The sequence below is a fragment of the Diospyros lotus genome, chromosome 9, assembly GCF_014633365.1.
Source record: "Diospyros lotus cultivar Yz01 chromosome 9, ASM1463336v1, whole genome shotgun sequence".
NCBI classification, from domain to species: domain Eukaryota; kingdom Viridiplantae; phylum Streptophyta; class Magnoliopsida; order Ericales; family Ebenaceae; genus Diospyros; species Diospyros lotus.
In genome coordinates, this window is record NC_068346.1 from 10,628,071 (window position 1) to 10,648,969 (window position 20,899).

Here is a 20,899-nt window from a genome sequence, read left to right on the forward strand (position 1 = left end):
TTTGCCTCTATAATACCTAAGGTCGTGACAATAATATTAGTGGAAGGAGTTAGTATAGATCCAAGAAAGGTGGAAGCCATGTTGGCTTGGCTCAGACCTACTACGGTGAAGGCATTGAGGGGATTCCTTGGGTTAATTAGGTATTATCGCCGGTTTGTGAAGAATTATGGGGTTATCAGTAGACCCCTAACAGAGCTTTTAAAGAAGGGTGGGTTTAGTTGGGGCCAAGAAGTAGAAGATGCCTTTGAGAAGCTAAAGGAGGCTATGAGTAAGGTTCTTGTCCTTGGGTTGCCTAGATTTTAGCAAACCCTTTATTCTGGAGACATACACACGCGGGATAGGTATTGGAGCAGTCTTGATGCAAGAGGGAAGGCCATTGTCATTTCTAAGCCAAGCCTTGGGCCCTAGACACATGGGGCTAAGTATTTATGAGAAAAAGTTCCTAGCTGTGTTGATGGTTGTTGAGAAGTGGAGGCATTACTTGGAGGAGGAGGAGGGGGGGGGGGGGGGGTTATAATTAAAATTGATCACGAGAGTTTAAAATTTTTGTTACAACAAAAATTGCATACTCAGTTGCAGAAGAAAGGGATGGCCAAACTAATGGGGCTAGACTTATTATGCAATACAAGAAGGGTAGGGAAAATGTAGCAATAGATGCCTTTTCAAGGTGCCACAAGGAAGGAAGCTTAGCAGCTATAACCACTATGGTTCTTGAGTGGTGCCAAGAAGTAATAGCTAGTTATAAGGGGGATGATAAGGTAAAGGAGTTGTTGGAGCAATTGGCAGTGGGTACTAATGACAGGGGAGGGGTATGCCTTGGTGGAAGGGATGTTGAGGTACCAAGGCAGACTTGTGATTGGGAACAAGGAGGCACTCAAGAGAAAGATCCTACAGGCTCTACATGAGTCACCCTTGGGGGCACATTCTAGAATTCAGAATACGTACCATCAAGTAAGGCAACTATTCTATTGACCCAGGCTCAAAACTGAGGTGAAAGAGTTTGTATTGGCTTGTGACGCCTGTAGAAGGTGTAAGTATGAAATCGTGGCTTACCCAAGACTCTTACACCCCTGCCCATTCCTGCCTAAGCATGGGTCAATATATCTATGGACTTTATTGAGGGATTGCCTAAGTCAGAAGGGAAAAACAGTATATTGGTGGTTGTTGATAGGTTTACAAAGTTCGCCCATTTCATATGGCTTACACATCCCCATACGGCCCAAGAGGTGGGTAGGATTTTTTTGGATCAAGTGGTTAAATTGCACGGGACTCCTTAGTCTATAGTGCCAAATCGTGATAAGATCTTCACTACCCTATTATGGTAGGAGCTAATGAAGGCTTTAGGCACCAAATTGAACATGTCCACAGCCTACCACTCCCTAATCGGATGGACAAACCAAGAGGGTGAACCTAAAGCTTGGAAACTTTCTTAAGATGTATTTGTTTCTTACAACCTAAGGGGTGGCATAAGTGGTTGTCCCTAGCTCAATGGTGGTATAAATCCAACCACCATACCTCCCTCAAAATGTCACCATTTGAGGCCTTATTTGGATACAAACCACCTATCTTACCATCCGTGGGAGAGTACACTACTGTGGTAACAGTTGAGGAGTATTTATAACAGAGGAAGAAGGTGTTGCAACAACTGAAGAAGGAATTAGCTTCAGTTCAATAGAATGAAATAGTTTGTTGATTGAAAGAGGAGTGAGACAGAGTTTTCGGTAGGGGAGGAAGTGTACTTAGGGCTGAGACATCCGTATCTAAAGTCTATCACACAGGGACTATTGTCTAAATTAAGCCCACGGTATTATGGGCCATTTCCAATCGTTGCTAAGATTGGGAGGGTGGCTTATCGTTTGTAGTTGCTTGAGAGTTCACAAATCCACCCTGTGTTCTGCATTTGTCTCTTTTGAAGAAATCTGTGGGGACACAATCGGAGAGTCCTACACTACCCCTACTTCCTAAGGAGGCTAACAAAGCTACGGAGCTCGAGGCCATATTAGACAGATGTGTGGTGTACAAACAAGGGGCACCACTCATGCAAGTTTTGGTGAAATGATAAAATAACCATGCAAATAACAACACCTAGGAGTACTTACCTGATCTGCTCGAGCAAGGAAGTTTCCCTGGTTTGCGAGCCTTCTCGGCATTTCTTGAGGACAAGAAATTTGTTAAGGGGGGAGAATTGTCATGAGAATTGCCATGTGGTTTTTTAAATTTTGCTTTAATTTTTGCTGTTATGAGTTTGTTACATCTAAGGGATAACCACGTGCAAGTGGTTATAACTATAGAAGAGTATAGAAGCTGGTTGTTATAACTATAGAAGGCTATAAAAGATGCCTTGGCGGGGATCCCCCCTTCTGGCAACTTGTATAAAACCCCATTGATCCTCTCGAATTAGGGCATCGAGGAATTAATGAGCATTTCCATCTTCCCCCCCTCTAATCTCTCTCTCTTTCTCCTTTCTCTTTCACTTTCACTCTAATTCTTTGTCCTACTTCTCTATTCTACTTCTTGTATCTTCCTAATTCATATCGAAGTTAGGAGGGATCCATTGTCAGGCTTAGGCTGTGACACTTTTCTTGCATGGCCTGTGTCCAATTCTAATCCTTCAATGCCATCTTCAACTGTTTTAGGAATGGTAATGGCATTAAGAGAGGACAAGAATCTTTTATGTTGAGGTGAGAGTCAATGATAGGAAATGTAATTGGCCAATAGATGTTGTGTACAACATCTATTCCCTTTTCTAATAGCAATAAGTAAGTTCAAATCGCTAGGAATGGAATTGGAATAAGTAGGTGAGTGAGGGATTTCAATACCTGAACTAGGAGCAGATGTTGGCTCAAGCGGGGAATCCAAAATGGGCTGAGATCTTCTCTTGAAGACATAGGGAGAGCCTTCAAATTTGATAGAAGGTGGCATCAATGGTTGTGCTGTAGGAGAGTCACCCTGTTCTTGTGTATCCTGCTCACTAGAACCTAAAACCAAGGAATCAAGAACAGGAGGGCTGAGCCAAGCTTAGGTTGAGGTTCAGTTGTGGTTGGCTTTGTTTCTTGTTGTCTCAAAGGGGTCAAATCCATAGCGGGAAGGTCACCACTGACAATCTCCCCCTAGTGACCATGAAGAGAAGAGTAAAAAAAAGGTTGAGTTGCAATGAAAGTAACATCCTTGGACACATAAAGTTTCCGAGAAAGAGGATAATAGCACTTGTATCCCTTCTGAGTAGGAGAGTAGCCAAGAAAGAGATGCACTTAAGGGCTCGAGGATCAAATTTGTTTCTATGCTGTTTAGGAAGATGAACAAAGGACATAACCAAAAACTTTGAGAGGAAGAGAGATATGAAGATTGACATCCGAAAAATGAGAAGAAAGACACTGCAATGGACTTTGGTTTTGGAGAAGTTTAGAAGGAACTCAATTAATGAGGCGGGCAATAGTTAAAACTGCTTCCCTCAAAAAAAATTTGGGAACATGATGATGATGTAGGAGGGATCAGGTAACATTAAGTAAATGTCTCATTTTTCTTTCAGGAACCTCATTTTGTCGAAGAGTATCAATTTAAGAGAATTCATGAATAATGCCTTCTTGCTGAAAGAAATGATGAAGATGTTGATTAAAATAGTCCCTTGTATTATCAATACGAAATCTCCCAATAAGGGAGACCCAAACTGGGTAGAAATCACCTTGTGGGACAATAGCAGAATTGTACTAATGGTTGCCTTATCTTTTAAGAGATACACCCAAGTCATCCAAGTACAATCATCAATAAATGAAATGAACCATCTACTCCTATAACAATTAGGGACCCAAGATGGTCCCTAAACATTAGAATGCACCAAAGAAAAATGAATGGAAGAAAATTTATTACTAATTGGCTAGGACACTCGATAATGTTTAGAGAATTCACAAACATCACAGTGAAAGCTAGTAACATTTAAACCCTTAAATAAAGAAGGAAACATAGTTTGTAGCAGACTAAAAAGAGGATGGCCTAAACGGAAATGATGAAGCTAGATTTCAGTCATGGTCGATGTAGTTTGTGATGGACAAGCAAGAATAGATTGGTTCCCTTTAGAGATATCACAACCCCTCCTTAGATAGTATAGCCCATTCCATTCCTCAGCAGCCCCAATCATCTTCCCCAAGCCCAATTCCTGAAAAACACAATCATAGGAAGAGAAAACAGCATGACAATTAAGGTTTTTGGCCAGTTGATGAATAGACATAAGGTTGGTAGAAAGGTTAGGGACATGACAACATTTTGAACAGGGAGTGATGCATTGAGGATGACACTTCCTTGACCTGCTATAGGAACTGTGTGACCATTGGCTACAGTTATTCTTTTGGAACTAGACATAGGTTTATAGGTTTCAAAAACAGTTGAGTCATAGGTCATGTGATCAGTAGCTCATGAATCCAGAATTCATAAGCCATTTCTAACAGCTTGTGAAGCATTAAAATATTTAGAATTAAGACATGTACTTGTCTGTGCTAGAGAGCAAAAATCAGTTTGAATAGTTTTCAGGAATGATTTCAGCTTACTGATTTTTTCTGCATTGAGTTCCCCCAGTTCGGAAGTTGCAGTAGAATATGTTTTTCCTAGGGTTCTCTCAGGTTCTTTGGTTGTGAGATGGGCTTGAGATTGATTTCTGGGCTGTAGATTCCAGAAGCCTCCCATCTTATTTAAAACAATCTCCTTTCTATGAAGCTTGAAACATGTCTCTGTAGTGTGCTTTGGTTTCTTGCAATATGAACACCACAAACCTTCCTAGCTTTGTTGTTGTTGTCTAGGGTGAGAGTCATTTCTTCCTTGTTGTGACCTAGAACGTGAGACATCCACCTTGCTGGAAATCATGGCTGACCCTCAAGATTAGGTTCATCAAACATAGCTATTATTCTATATTCTTTATTGCGGATCATAGAAAAAACTTCATTCAAGGATGGGAGTTCTTCCTTGTCCAGGATTTGAACCCTCACTTGATCATACTTAGGATTGACACCAGCCAAGAACTCCACAATCCTGTCTCTTTCAAGTATGGAAGTAAGAGTGGTAGCATCTTCACTGCACCAACATCTTTATGTCTTCATAGTGATCTGACTCAAGCCAGTAACCATTTATTCTATTGTAATAATCAATCACCGATAGAGATCCCTACTTGGTACTACTTATTTTTGTTTTAATCTCAAAGATAACAAAGGCATCTTGTACTTTAAAATAAGTTCTTTTTACTGTTTCCCAAATATCCTTGGCCGCAAACAAACACATGTAGTTTTTACTCACCTCTAGTAGCATAGAACTCTAGAGCCAGGATATCAACATTGAGTCCTCAATGTCCCAGGCAGTGAATGTCGGATCAGAGGCCAGGGGTGCTGGTCCAGTCAAATGGGCTACTTTACTTGGTCCTTCAGAAAAGTTCTTACTAGTTTTGACCATTGGAGATAGTTCTTGCCATCCAGTTGGTATGAATGGTGCGTCTCTTGTAGCTCCCTAAGAGGAATATTAGCAGGTGGTTGTTCAAACGGAACATCATCTATTGCAAGCATAGGAGTGGTTGTTTCGGAGATTTTTGACATGGTACAACAGCTGGTAGTTATATTAGGCAATAAAGGCCAAAAAAGAGTAAAACAATGAAGGCAACACTGGTGATGAAGGCACACAACAATCAGACAACAAAGGCAACGAGAAGAGTGAAACTAGGGCTCTGATACCATGTGAGAAATAGGAGAAATAAAACTGTATCTTAATTTTTACATGTGTGGTACAGCTCCATTTATAGAGTTAGTAATTTACACCATAGGAAAGATTACATTTGTGCTAAACTAGGGAAGATAGGCTGTACAGAAAAAACAGGAAAGGTTAACTGCACAGAAAATAGGAAAGTGTCTAAAAAGATAGGCTGGTAATTATTCCTTAAAATCAGTATCTAAACTAGGGATGATTTGGCCAATCAATCTCTTATATTAAGGAATGATTTCAGTAAACATTTCTTATATTTCTGGCTGGGAATCAATAAAATTAAATAATTAAAGAACTTCTTTGATGTTCCTACATCAATCTCCCTGGGTTGAAAATAAGTCTCGCTGGAAATGAATAACCGTGTCAGCTTGAGCATATATGACTGCATCAATTTTTTCCAGCTATTCTGCAATCTAGGTGCTTTCAGTTACCGATTTACCTAAAAAATTGCCCATGTTAGGTACCTCTTCTTAATTTCACTTCCTTAGCATCACACACACTCCTCAATAGTGTCTTGCTGGACCATAGGAAACTGATTAACCTGAGCACTACTTGCAGGAGCTTCACCAAATATCTCAAATGCTTGTAAATCAGACATATTAATGATTGGGCTAATTTGTAGATCAAGTGACAAGCTCAATTAATAAGCATTTGAGTTGATCTGTTTCAGTGCATGGTCCAAACATTCTTAATTTAAGTTTCGGGTAACTACTCTTTGGGAACCTTTCTTGCTTTAAATGAACTAAAACTAGGTCACTTTTTCATATGTTTTGGGATTATCAATGTTGGCCGTAGCAGTGGCATGAGCTATATTACTCACCTTTATTGGAGGTCAAACTTGCTTATGAACTCACTGAATATGTTCATCAAAAGTCTGCCTTCATCACTTAGTTGAGCCTCTTGTGGCAGTGGCAATAAGTTAAGCATGTGTTGAGATTTTAGCCCGTAGGCTATTTCAAATGATATCTGCTTTATGGTCCTATTAACTGACAAATTTACCCAAATTTAGCTTGTTGCCAAAGTCCCAAGTGTTTGCATGTTTTCCAGCAAGTTATCCAACCTCTGATTAACCACCTATATTTGGCAATCGATTTGTTGATAACTGGTGCTGGGATACATTAATGTAGTCACTTATTTCCTCTGCAAAGTTCTCCAATAGTGTCCCACGAATTTCATATCCCTATCAGAAATGAAGATGGAACACCATGTAATATCACTACACCACTTCTCTAAAACACAAATCAACAATGATAGCAATTGGCCTCCATTGCCAATGTCTTATTTCTACCAAAATGTCCTCCCAAAGCCATTGCCAAGAACTTCTCTTATAATAGGCTTCTGTAAAGACCCGTCTGGAATGTATCAGTGATTGCCATTGAATAACTATCATGCAACCTGAATGCTAACTTTTTATGCTTGTGTGTCCTATCAATTCATCTACAATTAGTTAAAATAAGGATCAGTTTAATGCTCATTTTTATGTTCTTTAAAGCCCAAAACTTGATCGTTCATCACTCTTTAGGGAAAGGACTTCCCACTCAATGTATCTACTACTACATTTGATTCCACCCTTTTATGTTTTAGTAAAAACTTCAGAACTCTACTAGCACAGATCTCCCCTGACCCTCACAGAATAGGGAGCCTTGTGCACTAGGGATGCCCTTAATGTTTGGTGATATAAGTGAAACTGCGAACTCCTTAAAGGCCAAACAATGTTGTCCATTTTTATGTGATATATCACACTCAATAACAAACATCCTCACTAAACCTGGTAACGCAAACGCAGGTGCCTCTGTTATCAAAATCTTAATATATTCATAAGCTTTTTAAGCAAAATTTGAACACTTAAACCTGTCCTTTCTCATGCATTCAGTAATAGAACTCATAATAAAGCTAAAATTTCATAGTGACCTCCAATAGAATGAAGCTAACACGTGAAAGTTTCAAATTCTTTAACTGATTGAGGTGGTGGTGCTGGCCACTCCTTAATTAGATGCACCTTCCCAGATCAGCTTCTAAACCATCTGCAAAAATAATAAAGCCCAAAAATACAACTTCATCACGCAAGAAAGAACATTTATGCAAGTTTATAAAGAGTTTCTCCTTGTAAAGCACTTATAAACTTGTAGCAAATTTGTAAAATGCACTTCGTCAGTTTGACTATATGTAAGATATCATAAATGATACCCACCGACAAAGTAATCCAAGAGAGGCTTGAATACTTGAGTCATAACCCGTATAAACATTTTAGGTGCACTTGAAATGATATCATTAGCCACTCAGAAAGGCCATTGGAGTTGTGAGAGTTTAGAGAGAGAGAGAGATGGTTCAAAGAGTTTCTCTTTATATTAGTTATAAACTAAGAGATGGAACACATATATACAAACACTATGACATCATCATGACATAAGCCATGACATCATGCTAACTATCTCTATATACAACTTAATAGGAGTTTTAAAAGTTGTCTTCCATTCATCATCACTCCATCAACTTTCTTTGGTGAGAATTGTTTCTTAAATGAACCTTGGAAGCTGCTAAGAACTAGCCAACTAATCACCCATGTTCTCTAAAGAGGGATGAGAAGGTGGTTGTTTAACAATAATCTGTTGGAATACCAACGAATTGTTTGAAATTCTATTGAACTACTCAATTCTAATTGGAAATTTACACAGCTTAAGAAGGAAAAGAAAGAAACACCCAGGCGTTCGAGAGGCCCTAACTCTCCAGAAACCTTCTAAAAAATTCCACACCCCTCTCTCACTCTCTTTTCTCTTATTTATACCCCATCCTACTCAGCATAACTGTCACTGGCAGCACATGCTGGTTTGTTACACACAAACCAGCTATTTCCCCTTACTATCCTCCACCCTGGCTTGCTGTTACGCAAGTCCCACCCACTTTACCTCCTGCCCCTTGGGCCACCTCTGGTAGGTCCAATAGACCGAGGGCCTATCATTATCTCCCCCCCCTCACTTTCACCTTGTCCTCAAGGTGGAAATCTGGAAACTATTGCTGCATGAGGTTAAACGGTTCCCATGTTGCTTCTAAAGGGGGCAGTCCCTTCCATTGAATTAAAACATCCCTGCCTTGTAGATTACTTCTTGTTCTAGATCTAACCCCCAGAACTGCCTCAGGCTCCACCAACTACTCTAAATCTGCACTGTGCTAGTTGGGAACTTCCACACTAGCCCTCAACACCCCTCTTGTCTCACGTAATTGGGACACGTGGAAGATGGGATGGATGTTGCAATGGGAGGGCAGTGTCAATTTGTAAGCGACCAGTCCTACCTCCTTTTGAACTTCAAAAGGACCATAAAATCTACGAGCTAATTTCTCATTGGAGCGACTAGCCAGCGATTTCCGACGATATGGCCTCAATTTCAAGTAGACAAAGTCTCCCACCTTGAATTTTACCTCTCTTCTCTTCTTGTCAGCTCCTTTCTTCATTACCGATTGAGCCCTCAACAATTGTGTCTTCAAGTCATCCAAAATCTTATCCGTTCAGCCAGTTGCCGTTCCACTGTTGACACGGGCGTGGTACCTCTTTCAAACCTCACCAAGGCTAGAGGTTCTCTACAATACACCACCTGAAACGGGGTCTTCTTTGCAGCTGTATGGTAAGACGTGTTATACCATAGTTTAGCCCAAGGCAACCACATGGACCATGATTTCGGTTGAGAGGAAGCAAAACAACGCAAGCATGTTTCCAAAGTCCGATTCAATACTTTTGTTTGCCCATCTGTTTGTGGTTGATAGGCGATGCTTCGATTTAGTTTCGTACCTTGGAGGCGGAACAATTCCTCCCAAAATCTGCTCATGAAAATTTTGTTCCTATCCGATACAATGGACCTTGGGAGGCCATGTAATCTTACGATTTCCTTAACAAAATTTCCAACCACTTCCCCTACTAGTAAATGGATGTTTCAGCCCGATAAAGTGCACATATTTACTTAGTCGGTCTACTACAACCAATATTGAATCCATTTTGCCTGACCTTAGTAACCCCTCAATGAAATCCATAGCAATATCTTCCCAAACTTGATTAGGGATAGGAAGAGGTTGCAGTAATCCCCAGGTGTCAAAGCTGAATATTTGTTCTGTTGGCAAACAGAACAACTGCTCACATACTTATGGATGTCCTTCTTCATCCCTTGCCAATAGACACTAGCCGCCACTCGCTTGTAAGTCTTCAAGAACCCCGAATGACCCTCGAGACTGCCATTATGTCCCTCATGTAGAATTAATGGAATGAGAGAGGACCCTTTCGGTAAATACAACCTTCCTTTGTATAGTAGTTGGCTGCCCACCCACTGAAAATTGGGTTGGGAAGCAAGATCAGTTTGCAGATCCTTGATAATTTGTTGCACCCTGTCATCTGCTTCTACTTCTCGGGCCAATTGATCCAGTTGGACCACTTTGGGTACTGTCAAAGCCATTAAGGCTACTGTATGGTTGATGCGTGATAACCCATTGGCTGTCTTATTCTCCAATCCCGGCTTATAATGTATCTCAAATTGAAATCCCATTAGTTTTACCATTCATCTCTGATGCTCGAGGCTCACCAACTGTTGTTCCATCAAGTATTTGCGGCTCTTTTGATAGTCCAAATCTCAAATTTCCTCCCTAAAAGATAATGTCTCCATTTTTGCACCACAAAGACTATGGCCATCGATTCCCGCTCATAAACTGATTTTGTCCTCTTTAACTGGCTGAAAACCTGATTGAAATAAGCAATTGGTCGGTGATCCTGCATTAAAACAGCCCCCATGCCTTCCTCTGAGGCATTCGCCTCAACCACAAAAGGTTTTCCAAAATCCGACAAGGCTAGAATGGGCAGGGAAATCATCTTTGCCTTAAGCTGTTGGAAGGCTTGCTCGGCTGCCCCATCCCAATAAAAATTATGCTTTCTTAACCGTTTAGTTAAGGGTCTTGCCATCTTGCCGTTGTCTTTCACGAACCGTCGATAATATCCCGTGAGCCCCAAGAAACCTCTCAATTCCTTCATTGTTGTAGGAGTAGGGCAATCTACCATCGCTTGCATCTTAGTGTGATCAGTTGACACACCTTGTTGGGAAATGATGTGGCCTAAATATTCAACCTCCGGCTGCCCGAACAAGCACTTTTTCCTGTTAGCAAGAAGCTGATTTTCTGCCAACACTTTTAAAACACAATGTAAATGCCTTGCGTGTTGCTCTAAACTCCTACTATAAACTAATATATCATAAAAAAAAAACCAATACAAATCGCCTTAAATCCTCCCTAAAAATATCATTCATCAGTCGATTGAAAAGTTGCGGATGCGTTTGTCAACCCGAACAGCATAACTAAGAACTCGTAGTGGCCCTCATGTGTTCGGAAAGCTGTCTTGGGAACATTTTCAGCCTTGACTCTAATCTGATAGGTAACCAGATTTTAGGTCTAGTTTGGAGAAAACCATAGCCCCGTGTAGCTCATCAAGCAACTCCTCAATCATCGGTATTGGGAATTTGTTGAGAATATTTACCCTGTTCAAGACCTTGTAATCGACGCAAAAACGCCATCCTCCATCCTTCTTCTTAACCAACAATATCGAACTAGAAAATGGACTGCAACTTGATTGAACAGTCCCAACCCCCAGCATCTCACCTACCAGTTTTTCAATCTCATTTTTTTGCATGTAAGGGTAACGGTGGGGCCTCACATGTACTGGTGCAGTTCCTAGAATCAGGTTAATAGCATTTTTTTTTTTTTTTTTTGCATGGTGGCAGCCCCTCGAGATTAGAAAATACCTCTTAAAACTCTTCCAGCACCCCTTGCAACATCCTAGGGATTTCCCATTGTTTTTCTTCAAATTCTATTGTAATGGTCCCCAATTCCAACAGCATCCCCTCCCCACTTCCCTTAAGAGCTTTTATCATGGCCTTCAAGGACACCATGGTTTTACTTAAGCTTAGGTCTCCCTACAGTGTTATCGCCATACCCCTCACTTGAAACTTCATTGTTAAAGCTTTCCAATCTACATTCATTTTCCCCATTGCGGCTAACCACTTCATCCCTAAGATCACATCCGAGCTAACCAACTCTAAAGGCAAAAAATCCTCCACAATTTGTAGGTTTTGTAGATGCAATTTCACCCCCTTGCAAATGTCGGCCCCTTGCATCGTCATTCCCGTTCCCATAATCACTCCATACTCGGCAGTTTCTATCCTTGGAAGCCCCAGCTGCTGCACCAGCTCGGCTGTTATAAAATTATGTGTCGCCCCTCCATCAATAAGCACTATAACTGGCTGCCCTTCAATATCCCCTTTCAACTTCATTGTTTGCGGCGTTGTCAATCCAACAACTGAATTCATTGAGTTCAATGACCTCTCTCCCTTGCCTCACTTCTTCTTCCCTCCCTTCCCCTGTTTTTCGCCTCAACTCCTTCCTCTTCCATCTCTTCATCATAAATCATCATAACTTGTAAGTCCCTGTTTTTACACCGGTGGCCTATAAAATATTTCTCATCACAACAAAAACATAGACCCTTCTCCCTTTGGATTTCCACTCGGCCTCGCTAATTCGTTTAAAAGGGACATTACTGCCACTCCTAGCCACTGGCAGCTTGCTACTCACCTGACTAACGACTCTCGAATGAGGAGTCAAACTTCTTGACTCTATGGGAGGGGTCGATTGACGTTGGTTGTAGAGTGGGTAGGGAAATTACTCCTTGCTAGCCCGAGCATCCTACTACAATTGAGCATGGCCACATTTTTATCCTTGATACATTGAGCCATCGACATGATCCGATCTAACCCCCTAGGTTGCAGTACCCTAATCTTAGCCCTTATTTCGGTTTAAGGCCATTAATGAAATGGCCTTCCAAGAACGCCTCAGAAACTTCTGACACTGGCACGGCCAGAGTCTCAAACATCAGCCTGTAATCCTTGACAGTCCCTTTTTGTCAGAGAGCCAGGAACCTCTCCTCTAGCGACCCCTCTTGGGTTGGACGAAATCGGTTGAGAATACCTTGCTTAAGCCCCTCCCAACTACGGATTCCCCTGCACTTGGACTCTCACTGAAACCAAGCGAGAGCCCCTGCCTCGAAGCACAAGGCAGCGGACTCGATCTTCTCATCATCGGACATCTGATTGATAGCGAAGTACCTCTCCGCTTGGAATATCCATTTGTCTGGATTGTCCCCCTCAAAGGTCGGCATCTCCAGCCATCGACCTCTCCCTTCCTGTCACTATCCTACGCCCATGCCACCCTCTGTTCTCCTATTCATGCCAACTCCAGGGGTCATGTCAGAATCTTGGATAAATTTCGTTGGCCATTTGCCCCCATGGGTCTTAGCCTTCCTCTCCCGTTCCTGTTCATCCCATCTTGTTTGTATGATGGCCATGTCGGAATCTTGGATAAATTTCGTTGGCCATTTGCCCCCATGGGTCTTAGCCTTCCTCTCCCATTCCTGTTCATCCCATCTTGTTTGCATGATGGCGAACTGTTCGAGCATCTTTGCTATGTTTCGATCTATGGTTTGAATCTCTCCTCTCATCGTGTTGACCTTCTCCTCCAGGTCCCCCACTCTCTTGCTTAAGTTTACCATGGTGATCAACAACTGTTTTGATACCAAAATGTTGGAATACCAACAAATTGTCTGAAATTCTATTGAACTACTCAATTCCGATTGGAAATTTACATAGCTCAAGAAGGAAAAGAAAGAAACACCTAGGGTGTTCGAGAGGCCCCAACTCTCCATAAACCTTCTACAAAATTTCACACACCTCACACTTTTTTTTCTCTTATTTATACCCCATCCTACTCAGCATAATTGTCTCTGGTAGCACATGCTAGTTTGTTACACACAAACCAGCTATTTTCCCTTACTATCCTCCACCCCAGCTTGCTGTTACACAAGTCCCACCCACTTTACCCCCTTGCCCCTGCCCCTTGGGCCACCTCTAGTAGGTCCAATGGACTGGGGCCTATCATAATCTTGCTAATTGCATAGCTGTCCCCACACATCCTCTGTGAACCATCCTTCTTTGCAGTAAGCAAAATTAGACTAGCATGGGCAATTGCTATTATGCACCATAGCAAGCAACTCTTCCAACTTGGTTTTGCATCACAGCTTGCTGCACTTGGTGGCATTCTTTATTCTCAAAGGTTTAATAATTATGGTCTTCGAACCAAATCTTCCGTACCTTCTTTGCCAACCATTAGGATTTAGGACAACTGATTGCATACACGACCAGAGGCAAAAAAGAAAAAAAAATTGGCAGAACTATCCTAAGAATATTAAGATGAAGAAAATTGGTGAAAAACTTCAGGCATGGCATGGGATATAATAGGATTACAAAAGGTATAGTTATGGTCATAGAAATCACACTGGCCAAGCCAACCCTACCGAGTGGAATTAAGAGTTTCTGTTGTTACGACATTGAAATGGTAACGGCTTCAATAACCTTGTTCCAAGTACCATTTTACACCTAGTCTCTACCCAATCACCACAATTCTAATGTTTCCAAAGAGCTTCTCTGAGGAGTCTGATAATTGGTTGAATCAAACCCAAACCTCCAACCCCATATGGTATGGAATCAGATTGGATAGGACATGTTAAGACTCTCCGGAAATGAGCTTCTTTTCCTCGTTTTGTTACTCATGATTAGGGGGAACTTGCCAAAAAGTTCTGATAATGGTACTTTTTTTTGCGTCCCCATTCTTTGTTTGGTCTTACAGTTTGGCTACACTTTGTTGCTGCTGCATTCTGGAGGAGTGTTGCTGCTTCTAGGCTGGGGAGGAAGCCGATCCATGCTATCGACCATAATTACTACGTATAATGCCTGATTTATCAGGATTATCTGCTGGCTTTTCTAGCCTAGATTGTGTTGCTTTGAAAACATCATTGTCTTTGAATAAATTGTGCAGAAGAAGTGAATATGGCGTACTATTGTTATCAATGAACTTTGGAGGACAGCTCATACTGTAAATACTTTCACATACTCTCTGTAGTAAGTGACCATATTGCTACCGTGTCTCATTTCTTTCACTAGATGAACTCCCCATAGAGCTAGCTATATTTGGAACTAAAAGTGTGTTTGATTGCATTACCTAGAAAACAAAAATCACCCCATTCCCTTGAAAAATGAATTCCATGGAAAGAATCTTTAAATGGTTATACCATACATATTTTTTCATAGAAAAGTTAAGAGTGTTTGATTGTTTTTCATAGAAAATGTGTAATAATTACATATTTTTTATGATAAATGTGTGCAATTAAATACACTTTAAGATTTTTGGGAATAAAAGAAAAGGGAAAGAATGTTGTTATGTTCATGGAAAGATGAAATTGTGCCATTCTTTCATCTTTCCTTGGGTCAAAATATATATTATGAGCTCAAGTCTTCTAGGAATTGAGAATTTGGATCCATGCGTACAACAACAAAGAAGACCTTACTCACCAGCGGATGTGGTAGTTTTGCGTGTACAGTTCGATTGTTTTGAGTGATTCCTTTGCATATGATCGATCTATGAGTTTTAGGACGGGAAGGCAATCGATGGCATTGCCTTGGGTTGATCTTAATAGGGATTCTTTTAGACGAATTAGATGAATTAGTATGTTTCACTCTTTATCAAATTAAAAAGTAACAAATTAGTTCTCTAATTTTCTAAATCTTTTGTTTTTAATCTAGGTAATATTTTGTTTACTAAGATATAGATAAGAAAAAATGAAACATAGAAAGTATTTTAAATAAAAATAATTTTTATTGTCTTTGTTAAATTTATCTGATAATTTTTAAAAGAAAAAATGATGCACGTATCTTTCGTCGTGTTTTAAAAAAAATTAATAAAAAATTAGAATATTTTTTAATTTTATATAAATTATTTTATATTTTAATTTTAAAAAATATTACAATCTTATTTTGATATAATTTTATTTTATTCGTTTTAGCTAATGCAAACCATAACTTTTATTTGATATAAAAGATAACATAACTCTAAAGTTTTCTTTAAAAATATATGTTTATTAGTGTGAGAAATAAAAAATGGTAGGTGGAATCACTGTCCTACCGTGGAAACATCACTTTGTGACTTTGTCTCTGATGAAGAAACAAACCATAACTTACAAACAACTTTAATTACAAATTAAACATTCTTTATAAGATTATCCAATTGGTCAAATCAACACATTTCTTTCGTTTGAAGCTCTTATGATTTGAAAAGTTCTATGCTTCAAAATATTCAAGCAAAACACTTTTATAATTAAAAAGTAGCTTCGTATTTTAATTAACAACCAGTCATTGTCATTTTCTGTAATAATCTGGTGGAAATTTTAAGACTTGTTTATTTAAATAGTGTTTATTAATTAAGAAATAGACTAAAAAAGATAAAATATGAAAAAATATTTTAGACTTTTATCATTTTTAATGTATTTGTTAAACTTATTTGACGACTCTTAAAATAGAAATCATGTGACTTCTTATCTGATTTTTTTAGATATGTTTATCTCTCATTCTTCTTTTCAAGATAAGTATATGTTGTTCTTTATAAATAAGAAAAAATGACGGTTGTGTCATCCATTGTATTTCAAAAAAAATTTAATAAACAGTTTGATAAAAATATTGAAATACTTTCTAGTTTTATTTTGATCATTCTATATTTTAATGCAAAAAGCATTCTAATCTTATTTTGATATAATTTTATTACTCATTTTAACAAACGTTACCTTATAGAAAAAGTTTTTTGTTTTCCATCTTTAGTTTCATTTTTGTTTTCATATTTTTTTTTATAGAAAATAAGAGAAAATAGAAAATGCGTTCATTTTTATTAAATATAAAATTAGTTTTAAATTTTAAAAAAAGAGAGAATGTGTTCAAAATCATGTTTTTTTTTACTTGAAAACCATATTCGCCACCATTTTAGAGAAGAGAAAAAAGGAACTTCTAACGACGATAACACGTTTCGATGATTAGTTTCAAAGGAGACAACAAGTCTGAGAAATAATAGGTCACAGACAATGTTCTAACATTCCGATAATTAAGTAAGATGGTTGTGAATGTACAAAGGAGATGAGGGAAAATGAATGACAGCGAATGAGATGAAGGAAAGAGAGTGATTGTGAGTTTGAAAAAAAAAAAAAAAGAAGTAAAAGGGTAAAAATATTGTTGATAAGATTCGTAATGAATGATCAAATTAGAAAAGTGTGTTTTTCTAAAAAAATAAGTTAAAAGCAATAAAAAATTTTAGGAAAGAAAAGAGTAAAGAATATGTTTAACTTGGTTAAACTAAAGAGTAAGTAACAATGTGATGTTAGAAAGTGATACTTTTTAGCCATGTTAATCCTTGAATGATGTTTAATTAAAAGATATTAATGACCTTATTTATAAGGTTCTCTTGCAAAAAAAAAAAAAAAAAAAGTTGTAACGTATGGAGGTGTGAGGCTGGTTAATTTTTTTTTTTTAGTCTAAATATTTTTTATATAAAAAATATTTAAAAATACCTACCCTATAGAGCACGAAAAGAAGATTGAATTTAGAATCTTTTACTTCCCATGGCATATGGCCTATCATTTGAGGCCACCCTTAAGAACATTTAATCCAAATATTAATTAGGTGATTGTTACCATATATTATCTAGTGTTAACTTTGTGCAAGGAATGGCATCTTATACTCAAATAGGGATGATGAATTGGGTGTCTATGAATTTAAAAATTTTGTGGAGATTTTTAAAAATAGACAGTAAAATAGTGAAATATAAATAAAAGAAATAATAAAAAATGTTAGAGACATAAAAATTTTAGAGTGATTTGGCTAAACTCAACATATTCCACTACTCTAGCTTTTCAGTAGAGATTTCAAAATTTATTATATCCTTTAATTTTACTAAGTAGGCATTTTAGCATAAGTCGTTAGGAAATACAACCTCCTACTTATATCGAAATAAGTTTTTTAGCTCAAACGTTAAGAATTACAACAAAAAATTACAAAAAAAAAAAAAGATTTGAGAGTTGACATTCTTAGTTATAATATATCTCAAATGAATACACATAAAGCCTAAATAAGATTTTACAAATGATATATAGCCTTTTTGAGAGAAAAATAAAAACATAAGCATTAATGAGACATATAAATACAAATGTGAGCTCTTTATCCCTTCATTCTTGTTCATTAGGCTCTCTAGTGCATCTTTAGATTGATATTTATAAGCTTCTCCCAAGCATTAAAGAAAACTAGTCATTAATAGCTGTTGGAGCCTACAAAAACTAGTCATTAAAGAATGGCAGAGAAAAAACGATCAATAGTTTATCAAATCAATTGACAGTTTTCTTCGAGAAATTTGAAGTACACAATGGCTTTGGATAAACGGTTAATTGCTTTGACAATAAGTCGATGCTATACAATGACGGTTGATAATTTTTGAATTTATGTGAAAAGAACAAAGACTTAAAAATTGTTCTGTCGACAGTTTAAGAGAACGGTCGACTATTTTTGGCCTAAAATAGTCAACAGTTACACTAACATAGTCGACAATTTTACCTTCAAATAGAGTATTCATGATATGAAAAATATTTTGGCACTCTAACACATCTGATTTCAAAATAAATATAAAAGATTTTGTAAACATTGAAAGGATATATATAACAGCCTGGGCAACCACCTTCAAAATGTGATTGACCAGGCAGCACATATATAAGCCCAGAACTCCCCCCAAGCAGACCGATGTGGGATTCGAATGATGTCATAATTGGGACCATTTGGCGTGTCAGTCTTCGGTGACAATGTGTAATGGGCAATCTCAACTGAAAAGATCTTCGAAGTGTGAGTTGTGATCAGGGCTCAAATATTGTATTTGTTGTATTTGATTGATGGATATCTTGTTATGTAAGGAAACACCCCTAAAATGCGTATTTACATTTAATTTACTTTCGTTGTTGTATAATTGTGGGGTAAAATCTCAACCCATGTATTTGAATTGTTAGCTGGTTGTAGTTAAAAATTAAAAAAATTCTGGGTTGTCACAATATATATTCTTTAATATTGATTAAATTGATCTTATTCAATTTTTAAAGATAAAATATAATATATTTTCAAATGCCAAACACATAAAATTTTTCACCATCAAAGACAAAACAACATCCAGGAATTTAATAATAAGAAGAAAGAAAATGATAATATTTTTCATGATTTTTATTTGAATTTCTTTTAAATAAAAATTTATTTTTTTTCTTTTTCATTCATTAAGTTAGAACAGTGAATACTGTACGAAACAAAATATCCTAAACAGAAGTCCAAAAGTACTTTCATCTATTTGGAAGACTTGGTGGGGGGGGGGGGGGGGGGGGGGCGGGGCGGTCGTAATTGTAACGCTGGGGTCTGGGGTCCGCCTGCATTTGGAAGTTGTGGAAGTGAGTGGCAACGAGGTTTCCACTGTCCCGCATTGTCCGTCGCAATTTTTGGTTGGCACGTGATAAATGATTTAATCATTTACATTCAATTGGAAGGTAGGTGGTGGTAACGATCTAATTAGAGGAGACCAAAAAGTTAGCACAAAAAATCTGAAAGAAGAACAAATAGAAGATTTCTCCTTAGTTTTCAATGATTTGAGTTCACTTATTTTGCACCCACATTTAGCTGAAGAATGGCTTTTTTAAGGTATTTTTGGCAACCAACCACACCGTTCAAACCCATCATAATAATGATGTTATAATGTACAAATAGCACTTTTTTAAAGTTATTTTTAATAAATTCTTCTTTTAATCTTGGGAGATATTACAAGTTATAACCCAAATTAATAAGCATAATAAAGACAGATTTAACTCCATTTAAATTGGTTGTGATTATTAGTTTTTTTAATTTCCTTAAAAAAATTATTTTTACGTGTGTATTTAGTAAGCGTATCATATATCTTAAGATATTATTTATTAATTAAGATATAGATAAAAAAAATAAGATATATAAAACATTCAAGATATTTATCATTTTTAATCTGTTTGTTAAACTTATCTGACAACCCTTTAAAAAGAAATTATGTGACTTCTTATTTAATATTTTTTAGATATGTACATCTCTCATCCCCTCAAGATAAGTATATTTTGAACTTTACAGATAAAAAAAGACATATATTATCTACTGTATTTAAAAAAATTTAACAAACAGTTTAATAAAAATTTTAAAATATTTCTCAATCTTATCTTGACCATTCTATATTTTAATCTAAAAAACATTATAATTTTATCTTAACACAACCTTATCTTACCCATTTTAACAAATCTCTTCCTAAATAATTTAAAAACTACAAATACATAAGAATTAGTTTGCAAATTGAACTCATCTTAGAATAGAGTCCCCTATGTGAAGTGAAGATTTCAACCCATTATTTGGATACATTATTGTTTTAAGGATTTAAATTTGGATAGAAATAGAAAAAAAAGAAGAGATGATTATAGTCTTCTATTATTATTAGTGAATAGTGAGGTCATGTGTTTGTGCCCATGAAAAAATCGTTTTACCAAACGGAAACAAAGGAATTGTCTAATCATATTCATACATCAGGTAGTCGGAAGGAAGGTGCTCGGCCTTTGTACCATTGCATTATTATTATTATTATTATTATGCCAATACAATACAATACAGTAGCTGATAGCTGTGCATGACATTGACACCCCCACCACCTTTGAACCTTCTTCCACGCTTCCTTGGTTTTAATCTAATGCCATCACGTTATGGGCTGGCCCCGACAGCTCCTCCATTGGCCGACATTCACTCCCTCCAGATATTTTAATTCTTTTATTCTATTTTTTTATAAAATTTATCACGTGAATAATATAGATTACTTATATTTTTTAAACATAATAATTAAACAATAATAAGTGTACATTATTATTATTATTTTTAAATAAAGTATACTTATTATACTTTAATTTTATTTCAATTAATAAATTAATAATTCAAAATACAATATATTTAGTTCTTTGCGAGTTCATCCATGGCACCCATGATAAATAGGTTCTTTGTTAACGTGCGAGGAACTATATGGGTTCAACATTCACTATATGGGTTCAACATTGGCATAATATGAGTTTCTAGAATAAACTCAATAAACGTAAGCAATGAACTCGAATGGATCCTTCACTCATATGCATCTCAAATTCAATTCTAACTTAAAAAGTGTGTATATGTGTGTGGGCTCATTTGGGTTC

General features: G+C 37.4%; 1 protein-coding gene across 1 annotated transcript in view; it reads left to right on the forward strand.

Moving 5' to 3' along the window:
• The window catches only part of LOC127810226 (protein CYSTEINE-RICH TRANSMEMBRANE MODULE 11-like), a 32,152-nt gene extending 17,400 nt beyond the window's left edge, over nt 1-14,752 (forward strand). The window contains exon 3 of the mRNA XM_052349570.1: nt 14,440-14,752. Within this exon, the coding sequence (XP_052205530.1) occupies nt 14,440-14,491 (52 nt within the window). The 3' untranslated portion in view covers nt 14,492-14,752. The remainder of the gene's footprint in view (nt 1-14,439) is intronic.
• The last annotated feature ends 6,147 nt before the right edge of the window (nt 14,753-20,899 follow it).